At 40.9% G+C, this 12,022-nt stretch overlaps 2 protein-coding genes across 5 annotated transcripts; both read right to left on the reverse strand.

The window, feature by feature from the left end:
- Positions 1-3,265: 3,265 nt before the first annotated feature.
- Positions 3,266-5,538, reverse strand: LOC139758722 (protein YIPF3-like). Its single transcript, XM_071680417.1, has one exon. The coding sequence runs from the start codon at positions 5,536-5,538 to the stop codon at positions 4,840-4,842; it is 699 nt and encodes a 232-aa protein (XP_071536518.1). The 3' UTR covers positions 3,266-4,839.
- MED9 (mediator complex subunit 9) lies at positions 3,266-11,999 on the reverse strand. 4 transcript variants are annotated; one of them, XM_071680421.1, is made up of 4 exons: positions 11,730-11,999; positions 10,410-10,506; positions 9,579-9,714; positions 3,266-6,666 (listed from the first exon to the last, which is right to left on the reverse strand). In XM_071680421.1, exons 1-3 carry the CDS (start codon positions 11,801-11,803, stop codon positions 9,583-9,585), a joined length of 303 nt encoding a protein of 100 aa, XP_071536522.1. In that variant the 5' UTR covers positions 11,804-11,999; the 3' UTR covers positions 3,266-6,666; positions 9,579-9,582. The 4 variants fall into 4 exon arrangements, with proteins under 4 accessions (XP_071536522.1, XP_071536520.1, XP_071536521.1 ...); XM_071680419.1 differs by having other exon boundaries at positions 11,633-11,772; XM_071680420.1 differs by having other exon boundaries at positions 6,528-6,666; positions 9,579-9,717.
- Positions 12,000-12,022: the final 23 nt, after the last annotated feature.

Genomic DNA, 12,022 nt, shown 5'->3' on the forward strand with positions numbered 1-12,022 from the left:
GCCTGAACATGCAGGAGGGTGAAAGGAGGGCAAGGAATAGAGTGAATTGGAGCGATGTGGTATACCGGGGTTGACGTGCTGTCAGTGGATTGAATCAAGGCATGTGAAGCGGCTGGGGTAAACCATGGAAAGCTGTGTAGGTATGTATATTTGCGTGTGTGGACGTATGTATATACATGTGTATGGGGGTGGGTTGGGCCATTTCTTTCGTCTGTTTCCTTGCGCTACCTCGCAAACGTGGGAGACAGCGACAAAGTATAATATAATATATAATATAATATACTATTCGCCATTTCCCGCACTAGCGAGGTAGCGTTAAGAACAGAGACTGAGCCTTACAGGGAATATTCTCACTTGGCCCCCTTGTCTGTCCCTTCTTTGGGAAAATTAAAAACGAGAGGGGAGGATTTCCAACCCCCTGATCCCTCCCCTTTTAGTCGCCTTCTATGACACACAGGGAATACATGGGAAGTATTCTTTCTCTTCCCACGTATTCCCTGCATGCTGTAGAAGGCGACTAAAAGGGGAGGGATCAGGGGGCTGGAAATCCTTCCCTCTCATCTTTAATTTTCCAAAAGAAGGAACAGAGAAGGGGGCCAAGTGTATACACACACACACACACACACACATATATATATATATATATATATATATATATATATATATATATATATAGTGCTATCTCGCACACATGCGGGAGAGGGGGTTGTCATTTCATGTGTAGCGGGGTGGCGACAGGAATGAATAAAGGCAGACAGTATGAATTATGTACATGTGTATATATGTATGTATGTCTGTGTGTGTGTATATATATATATATATATATATATATATATATATATATATATATATATATATATATATATATATATATATATATATGTGTGTGTGTGTGTGTATACGATGAGATGTATATGTGCGTGTGTGGAGGTGTATGTATATACATGTGTATGTGGGTGGGATGGGCCGTTCTTTCATCTGTTTCCTTGCGATACCTCGCTAACACAGGAGACAGCAACAAAGTGTAATAAATAAATAAATAAATATATATCCATATACCTATCAACATATTCACATGCATACACAGACATACACATACACATATTCATGCTTGCCTTCATCCATTCTGGCGCTACCCTGCCCCACAGGAAACAGCATTTGCTACCCCCTGCTTCAGCGAGGAAGTGCCAGGAAAACAGACAAAAAAGGCCACATACGTTCACACTGTCTCTAGCTACCTCACTAACACAGGAAATGGCAAATATGTATGAAAAAAATACATATATATTTGTTTCAATCATATTTGCCATTTCCCACATTAGATAGATAGCATGAAGAACAGAGAACTAAGCCTTATAAAGGGCAAATCCTCACTTGGCTCCCTAATCTCTTCCTTCTTTTGGAAAAGCTTCTGGAGGGAAGGATTCCCAGACTCCACTCCCATCCCTTTAAGTCGCCTTCTACAACACGCAGGGAATACGTGGGATGTATTCTTTCTCCTCTATCCCCAGGGATAATCTATACATATATTCATACAGGAGTAGGGGGCTGGAAATCCTCCCTTTCTCTTTTACTTTTCCAAAAGAAGGAACAGAGACACAGGTTAAGTGAGGATTTTCCTCTCTGTGGCTTGGTCATCTGTTCTTGAACTGTACCTTACTGACATGGGTAATGATAGTGATATGAATACCTTGTTAATATGGTCTTATCAAATAAATTGATTGCAATTCTGATATTTGCTTGCAGACTGTTAAGACCCTTAACCATATTCATACGGTGGGATTCTTGTGACAGTTTCAGAATGATAATGACTTGAACTTTTTTTTTCACATAGATTCATGCAACTGATTTCCTGCTAGATTATAATCATATCGAGGCCTTTTACTGTGACCCATCCTTGTTACTTTACAGTTACTCGAGTTGAACTTCAACCATGTAACATACCAACTTTCCGAGTGTGTGTAGGTCTTGTAATGTGATGATGTCACCCATTTTTTCACTCCCTCATTACCTTTGCATTATCTATAAACGTATTCACAGACAAAAGTCCAAATTAAGATGGAGCCTCAGTTGAAATATAGAGAGTAATATGAAGGGGAAAAAGAACAAATGACATATTTCCCAGGCCCTCTCATCCACCAACAGACTGCATACTTGCCCCTCTCTCACCACCCAATTCATAAACAAATTAAATAACCATGGTGAAATCACACACCCTTGATGCAGACCGACATTCACTGGGAACCATTCATTCTCCTCTCTTCCTACTCGTACACATGCTTTGCACTCTTGATAAAAACTTTCCACTGCTTGTAGCAGCTACCTCCCATACCATATATTCTCAAGACCTTCCACAAAGCATTTCTCTCTACCCTATCATAAGTCTGCTCTAGAACCATAAGGGCCACACACAAATCCATCTGTTTTTCTAAGTATTTCTCAGATACATTCTTCAAAGAAACAAGTTATCCACACATCCTTTACCACTTCTGAAATCACTCTGTTCCTCCACAGTCTGATGCTCTGTACATGCCTTCACCCTCTCAATCAATGCCCTCCCATAATACAAAGTGTATTCAGCAAACTTATACCTCTCTAGTTTGAATACTCACCTTTATCGCATTTGCCTTTACACGATGGCACTATACATTCATTCTGCCAATTCTTAGGCACTTCACCATGATCCATACATACAATGAATATCATTATCAACCAATCAACAACAAAGTCATCCCTTTCTTAATAAATTCAACAGAAATACCATCCACTTCAGCTGCTTTGCTGCATTTCATCTTGTGCAAGGCATTTGCCACCTTTTCTTTCTTTACTAAATCATCCTCAATGACTGGGAGAGTGTGAGAAAGGAGGAATTTGAAAGTAAATGTGAATAAAAACAATCTTACTTAGTTTAGCAGGGTTGACAGTAAACAGTTCTTGGAGATGTAGGGAAAAACAATCAGAAAACAGAACATGAACTCAGGCAAAGTGCTTGTTAACATAGATGAGAAATTTTATATGAGTGGTGGGTGAATGGAAGAATATGACCAGATTTGGTTAACATTGACAGCAAACATATATTTACAAAGCTGTCTGAAAAGCAAAGTATGTTCAAGATGTGGGACCCTAAGAGTGTAAAGCTCATTTCCCATGAAGGACAAATAAGACCTGAAGTTCACTAGTTGTGGTGACTCTTGCCATGGCCAACCCCTTCAAGGAGTTCCTGAAGGCAACAGGCATCAGAGATACAGACATTGATACAAATAAGTGATTATGAGCTCATATTTTATTCATCACATTTATAATTACCCCAGGACCTCTTTATAAGAAAGACTCCAAATGTTATCCAGGACCCTTTCCCTGATGCTCCCGAAGCCCAAGGCTGCACTATCACCAGCAGCATGAAAACAGACACCCTTAGGGGGAAATTCTTTGCCAAGACTGTACTCCCAATTATACAACCTCAAAGGTGACTTTTCACTTGCAGTGTAACATCATTCAGGAGTCAAGTAACACCTTGCATGCATTTATCATCCATTCTTTCATGCATGCTTGCCATTTCCTGTGTTGGTTTCAGTGCATTACACATGACAGAGTGGATATGAACACGTGAGACCATTTCCTTGTCTTATCCTGACACTACCTCGCTAACATGGAAAGTGGCAAACAAGCATGAGAAAAAAAAGACAAAAAATAATAACAAAAACTCACAGACACACACACTGGAGAAAGGAAGTACACATGAACCATTTACTTAAACTTTTTATATAATCTATGAAATGAACTTATTTCATTGTCAATCATTATACCAATACATAAAGTCCTAAACTTACTCAAGTTTACTTCCATGTGCATTTGTAACTTATCCCGAGATATTGTATAAAATGAAGTGAGTCCCTAACCACCAATAACAATGATTAGTCATGATTCAACATCCTCACCAAATTAAGATATGAGCACTACCACCACTTTTGTCTATAAATATTTAAATGACCATGATCATCAACCATCAACTCATTCTTAGCAGAAATCATCACTATCACCCGCTGTGAATCTCATCACCATCTGTAGCGATCAGTTACCACTGTCACCAGTTGTCAATCTCATCACCACCTGCAGTGACCAGTTGCCAGTGTCATCAGTTGTCAAACTCATCACAACCAGCAGTGATCAGTTACCACTATTACCACTTGTGAACCTCATCACCACCAGCAGTGATCAGTTACACTATCACCACTTGTGAACCTTATCACCACCAGCAGTGATCAGTTACCACTATCACCACTTGTGAACCTCATCACCACCAGCAGTGATCAGTAACCAGTCACCACTTGTTAGCCGCATCACCTGCAGTGATCAGTTACCAATGTCACCACCAGCAGTGATCAGTCAGCATTGTCACCAGTTGTCAACCTCATCACAACTGGCAGTGGTCAACTACCAAAGTAACCAGTTTACAACCTCATAACCTGCAGTGATCAGTTACCACTGTCACCAGTTGTCAATCTTACTACAACCCATAGTGATCAGTTACCTATGTCACCACCTTTCAAGCTCATCACCACCTGCAGTGATCAGTTACCATTGTGACTGCTTGTCAACCTCATCACCATCCACAGTAATGATAGCCACATCTACCAATTTCTTCACCACTCAGATGAGATAAAAATCCCTGTACAAGCATTCCATCTCAAGTACTACATTAATCTGACAAGACATGCAATTCCAGGAAAGGTGCAACTGTCTTTAATTATATAATAAGCACAAAATCTAGCATTACACCATTACTGAAATATATTTTCTTTTCCTTCTCAACATTTTCCTTAAGTGGCATGACTTTCTTCAGTGATTGTAAATGTCAAACTTGTTCCTCATACATGCTAAATGTATGTAAATTAAGTGTATAAGATGAATACAAGCCAATGTAGAGCACATAAGAAGCCTCTGAGCAGGTCCTGGTGTACGTGCCAGTATTATCATGACCAGTCTACAAGTGGCCAGTCCCCCAAATACAGTAGTAAGAAAAAAGAATACACCATGACTCTCTTCCTGATGCAGGATCTCCGCTATTAGCAATACCAAGCAGTGGCCAGTCAGACTATAGCCCGATACTGATAACAGCTGGGTCAGAGTCAGGAAAGTCTGGCAAAAGTAACCCAGAAAGAATGCTAGTAGGGAAAAACCAAACCAATAACCAAGAGTCAGCTTAGTAGTAACAAGCAACTCTTCTACTAGAGTTCGGCTTGGACTGTGAAGACCATAGAAAAGGATCAGGGCCAGTAAAACTATTATCAAAACTGGCCCCTTCATATCCGAGTAAACCCGCCTCAACTCTGGGAAAAAGAGAGGTGGTGCAATAGAGGTCAATACTCTATATGGAAGCCTATGATTGGCCACTGCAAAGTATGGTCTCAAAAATAAGTATATATCATGGCAATAATCTGTCAAAGAGCCTTTTTTACTGAAAAGAATATCAAAACTTGAGTCTAAAGACTCAACTGTTATAACAGCATGCCCTTTGTGCGACATGGTAAACAACATCCACCAACCAGATATTGATAGCCTATAAATGGGATAAATGGTAACTAACTGAACACCCTTGGTTACAAAAACTCACTGCACCAGTCTGCTAGGCACTGATAACATTCTGATGCTTGGTTTGAGTTTGCTGCCACTAAATCTTGTAGCCACTCCAAAAATAGCTCTCTGTTCTTCTTGAGAACCAGAAATTGACCAAGGACTACATATGCCTTATCAAAGCCTCGATTTTCAAGTCTCTTACCTAGGACCTCACCAATACCAGCCAATTCAGTAACAGGTTTATTTCCCATGGGCTCAGCCACAAAAAGTGTATGCTTTTGGGATGTTGTGGTCATTATTCTAAGAAATCTTTCTCTGCTCTCATATATGTTTTAAATAATTACTGATAGAATGGCAACATTCCTTCACCCTTAATTAAAACCATCCTAAATGTGCCAACCAAATATTCAGCATATGCTATAGCTAGCAATACTACACATCAAAACCCATCTCCCTCATGCACTTTTTATGAGCTTCTATTAGGTCTTGACAATTCTCTGCACCATTTTCTACAATACATGCATCTCTTGCTTGCTTAGTCTCTGGACAGGCACAGCACGCCTTGCATTTGGGCTTCTTTTCCTCAACCATACTGTCCGTCTCACTATGACTTGGTTTAGCGGCTTCTTCAGGCATATTGGTGTTTAAAAGTGACTCAAAACTTATCTAGTTTCAAATTACCACTCAAATTTATAAATGACCTTACTTGTCAAGTAAGCTATGAAAGTCACATGTGTGAAAAACAGATGCAATAAGCCTAACTTACTGTCTAGAAATGCACGAGCCTGCTACTCTAGTAGCTTTTCTTCCTTTTAAAGATCCCTCTTTATTTCTGCTTCTTCTGATAGTCTCCTTTCTTCCTGAAACCTTCTTTCACCTCCTGAGAAAAGTCACTCTGAAATTGGCTCATACGCTTTGCGACTTCTGATTCAACAGCTTCTTTAGCCGCCACTTTACCTCGCTGCAATGCATAAGCAGTAAGCTGAGCAGCACGCCGAATTGGATATGAATCTGCCAACTTATCAATTACCTGAGGGTTGTTCAAGAACCGTTCCAAAAGATACCGCAGCACCATATCACAAACAGCACCTAAAATTAAAAGGAGGAAGATAAAAAAAAATTGAATATATATAAAAACTTACACAACATACTCTTATGAGACTAATAAAGAAGAGGTATCTTCAGGCAGGAATAAAGGAAAAACTGCTTCAATGTATGGGAGATCATTTTATTGAAAGTAGATGAAAGATGCATGGTAAGGGATCATTCTCCAATTTGATTGAAGTCACAAAAGGTGTGCCAAAGAGCTGTTTTGGTACTTCTATCCTTACTGATAAATATAAATGACTTGCCAAAAGGACTGGGATCTTCTTTAAATATTTTTTTTTTTTTTTTGCCGCTGTCTCCCGTGTTTGCGAGGTAGCGCAAGGAAACAGACGAAAGAAATGGCCCCCCCCCCCATACACATGTATATACATACGTCCACACACGCAAATATACATACCTACACAGCTTTCCATGGTTTACCCCAGACGCTTCACATGCCTTGATTCAATCCACTGACAGCACGTCAACCCCGGTATACCACATCGCTCCAATTCACTCTATTCCTTGCCCTCCTTTCACCCTCCTGCATGTTCAGGCCCCGATCACACAAAATCTTTTTCACTCCATCTTTCCACCTCCAATTTGGTCTCCCTCTTCTCCTCGTTCCCTCCACCTCCGACACATATATCCTCTTGGTCAATCTTTCCTCACTCATTCTCTCCATGTGACCAAACCATTTCAAAACACCCTCTTCTGCTCTCTCAACCACGCTCTTTTTATTTCCACACATCTCTCTTACCCTTACGTTACTTACTCGATCAAACCACCTCACACCACACATTGTCCTCAAACATCTCATTTCCAGCACATCCATCCTCCTGCGCACAACTCTATCCATAGTCCACGCCTCGCAACCATACAACATTGTTGGAACCACTATTCCTTCAAACATACCCATTTTTGCTTTCCGAGATAATGTTCTCGACTTCCACACATTCTTCAAGGCTCCCAGAATTTTCGCCCCCTCCCCCACCCTATGATCCACTTCCGCTTCCATGTTTCCATCTGCTGCCAGATCCACTCCCAGATATCTAAAACACTTCACTTCCTCCAGTTTTTCTCCATTCAAACTCACCTCCCAATTGACTTGACCCTCAACCCTACTGTACCTAATAACCTTGCTCTTATTCATATTTACTCTTAACTTTCTTCTTTCACACACTTTACCAAACTCAGTCACCAGCTTCTGCAGTTTCTCACATGAATCAGCCACCAGCGCTGTATCATCAGCGAACAACAACTGACTCACTTCCCAAGCTCTCTCATCCCCAACAGACTTCATCCTTGCCCCTCTTTCCAAAACTCTTGCATTCACCTCCCTAACAACCCCATCCATAAACAAATTAAACAACCATGGAGACAGCACACACCCCTGCCGCAAACCTACATTCACTGAGAACCAATCACTTTCCTCTCTTCCTACACGTACACGTAAATATATTCAGATGATACCAAAGTCATGAGCAAGGCAAAACATATGGAAGATTGCATCCACCTAAATGGGGATCTAAACAAGATCCATAGATGATCTGATACATGGTTGATGATATTCAACCAGGGTAAAATGCAAAATGATGGTGTGGGAAGTAAGATGCTAGAAGCAGCGACAAGTTTTTATCATGGGTGGAAGGCATGTGTACAAGTAGGAAGAGAGGAGAGTGATTGGTTCCCAGTGAACATAAGTATGGGGCTGTGGTGTGTGATTTCATCTTGGTTATCTAATTTGTTTATGGATGGCATGGATAGGGTGGTAAATGCAAGTTTTGGAGATGGGCAAATATGCAGTCAGTTAATTTTTGAGGACAATATGTGGTGTGAGGTGGTTTGATCGAGTAAGTAATTAAAGGGTAAGAGAGATCTTTCTTTTTCTTTCAAACTATTCGCCATTTCCCGCATTAGCGAGGTAGCACTAAGAACAGAGGACTGGGCCTTTGAGGGAATATCCTCACCTGGCCCCCTTCTCTGTTCCTTCTTTAGGAAAATTAAAAAAACCAAGAAGGGAGGATTTCCAGCCCCCCGCTCCCTCCCTTTTAGTCACCTTCTATGACACGCAGGGAATACGTGGGAAGTACTCTTTCTCCCCATCCCCAGGGATAATATATATATCAATGAAAGGGTAAGAGAGATGTGTGGTAATAAAAAGAGTGTGATTGAGAGCAGAAGAGGGTGTATTGAAATGCTTTGGACATATGGAGAGAATAAGTGACGAAGATTGACAAAGAGGATATATGTGTCAGAGATGGAGAGAACAAGAAGTGGGAGACCAAATTGGAGGAGGAAGGATGGAGTGAAAAAGATTTTGAGTGATCGGGGTGAGAGGCGTGCAAGGAATAGAGTGAATTGGAATGATGTGGTATAATGGGGTCGATGTGCTGTCAATGGATTGAACCAGGGCATGCGACGCGTATGGGGTAAACCATGGAAAGTTTTGTGGGGCCTGGATGTGGAAAGGAAGCTGTGGTTTTGGTGCATAACACATGACAGCTAGAGACTGAGTGTGAAGGAATGTGGCCTTTGTTGTCTTTTCCTAGCACTAACTCACACGCATGCAGGGGGTGGGGGGTGCTATGCCATTTCCTACATAACAAGGGTACTCCAGGAATATATATATTTAACATAACTGGTATGTACTTAAAATGCCCTTTCAATTTTCAAAGAACTTCCATATAATACATACAAGTTTTATCTTTAAGATCTAATCATTCTAACTAGTATTATAAATGAGGACCTGCATTAACACTTAGCATTAAAAATTAATGGTGCTTCCTTGTAAAACACATATAATGCTTTATTATTCAAAACAACAATAAATATTAATCAATCAGACATCAAAGCTATCACATTACATCATTACATACACAATAATGACCAGAAAATCTTTCAAGAAACACTACCTGATTAATGAGGAGCTTCACTCTTAGCCTTGTACTTGAGCAAGAGACACTTTTTAAGAGCCAACTGCTTCCTCAAAGCCTCAAGGCGGCGCAGCTGCTCTTCTCGACTGTATTCAACTCCTGGTAATTTGCGTACCTGCTAGATCATTACAAAGTGAGTGAGGTTGCATACTTCCACTAGTACCTATAAATCTATGTACAACCAATGTCATACCAATCAACTACTCCATTCCCAATTTCATGGGGACAAGTTTTCCACTCAAATCACTTACTTTTCCGGAGAAGTAATCTTTTATTCATTTCTGCCATTTCCTACATAACAAGGGTACTCCAGGAATGAAGGAAAAATAGCCTCATTTGCTCACATCCACTCTGCACAAGTTACAAACCTCATAAGGCAAAGAAACCAGCTCAGCCACCACTCACCACCAACAGAAATAAAAAACAAATACAAATGCTAAACAACACCATCACTCACCTAATTACTGTTCATATTGGCCTTATGTAACATAAGACGAAAACTAGAATATGCTTCTCAAGTTTTGTCACTGCATTTAAAGAAACACTAACAGCTAATTGAGAAGGTCCAGAGTTAGGCAACAAAGATGGCATTAGAATTATGAGAGCTACGTTACAAGAAAAGGATACAGGCCTTAAATTTTACCACTTTGGAGGAAAGAAGAATGAAGGGTGTCCTGATCACAACCTTCCAAAGATATTGGGACAGAGCAACTGAAGGACATAACATTAAATTAAGTAAGAAACTTGTTGGAAAAGATGCAAAGAAACACTTTCGCAATGAAAAGACTTTGAAATGTAAAACACACCCACCTGTTCACGAGCAGTCTGGATTTTCCGCTGCAGCTCTAGCACTTTCTGACTAGACTCCTGAGACACACGATTAAGATCTGTTGGCTCCTTCTCCAAGCTGTAGGTGAAAGAGCAGGAAGTTACATACCACTGATAACCATGAGCAAAATTATGTAAATTCTTAATGATGGAAACTTTCATCTGCCAACAGTAATTTTATCTGCATCATAAGCCTTGTGTGGGTCAAGAGCTCTTTGTATTCACTTATCTTTTCTAAATATCACTATCCTTATTAATGTTTCTCACTTAATTTCATGTTATTCCTTCTGGTTGCTCTATCCCTACATCTCTTGAAGAACTGTTTACCGTTCATCGAATGATGACTGTGATTAATAACTTCATCAATGATCTAACATATAGGCAATACATACATAGACACAAAAATAAATTGGTTACCTCAGTCATATCTTGAATTTGGCCTACACTCGCTATCAACAAAATTACATTAAGTGTTAAGGCAATGATTGATACATTCTTCAGTGATTTGTGGCATATACTCGCATCAGATATATGGCCCACTGAGACATGGGGCATGCAAGAGGCTATTGAACAAGGAGGGAATGGAGTCAGTTGATAAGAACCAAAGTGTCTGGCATCCCTACAGGTCACATCTGGTACGAGCCCTACAAGCCACGTCCAGTACAGGCCCCACAGGTCATTTCCAGTACAGACCCCATAGGTCACAACCAATGCAGACACCACAGGTCACTTTCAGTACAGACACCACAGATGACATCCAGAAGACACCAGAGGTCACATCCAGTACAGACACCAGAGGTCACATCCATTACAAACCACAGGTCACATCCAGTGCAGACACCACAGGTTACGTCAGGTACATGCACCACAGGCTACATTAAGAACAGACACCTTAATACAGCCCACTAGATGCAGCACATGTCATGTCCGGTACAGACACCACAGAAGACATCCGGAGCAAACACAACAGGTCAAAGCCAGTACAGACACTAAAGGTCACATACGGTATAGGCCTCACAGGTCATGTCCAGTAATGGATCAATTAAGTCACTTCTAGTGCAGACACCAGAGGTCACGTCTAGTGCAGGCACCACAGGTCAAGCCTACTGCAGGAACCACAGGTCACGTCTAGTGCACATCCTGACAACCCTGTTTCATAAGCCCTGAAGTAAAGGTCGCGGAAAACGTGTCTCGCACAAATTTACAATTGGTTGCCGTGGGGAGGTCTGGCTAGCTGCTCTGCCTCCATCATCCCCAAAGCCAGGAGCCATGGCAACCTTGGTTCACCTATCATCCACCTACCACCTCAAGTACTGGTAGATTACAGGCAAAAAGTCAACATCAATTTCCTCAGCTGCGACGACCTGAGAGGACATGGTCAGACTTGTGCGATGGTTCCTTCCCGTGTCTATTCCTTTATATTTTATCTGCGCTGACTTATGTTGTACGCCGTATTATCATTGTATTTTGTCATATTCAATACTGAAGCCTTATGTCATTGTGTAATATGGCACCAAATGACTACAAAAACATTAAAAAGACGCGGCATATTCCACTCGTTCCTCATAAGGTACCCGGCTGCCGGCAGCCTGTTG

This window comes from Panulirus ornatus, chromosome 31, assembly GCF_036320965.1.
Source record: "Panulirus ornatus isolate Po-2019 chromosome 31, ASM3632096v1, whole genome shotgun sequence".
In the NCBI taxonomy this organism is placed as follows: Eukaryota; Metazoa; Arthropoda; class Malacostraca; order Decapoda; family Palinuridae; genus Panulirus; species Panulirus ornatus.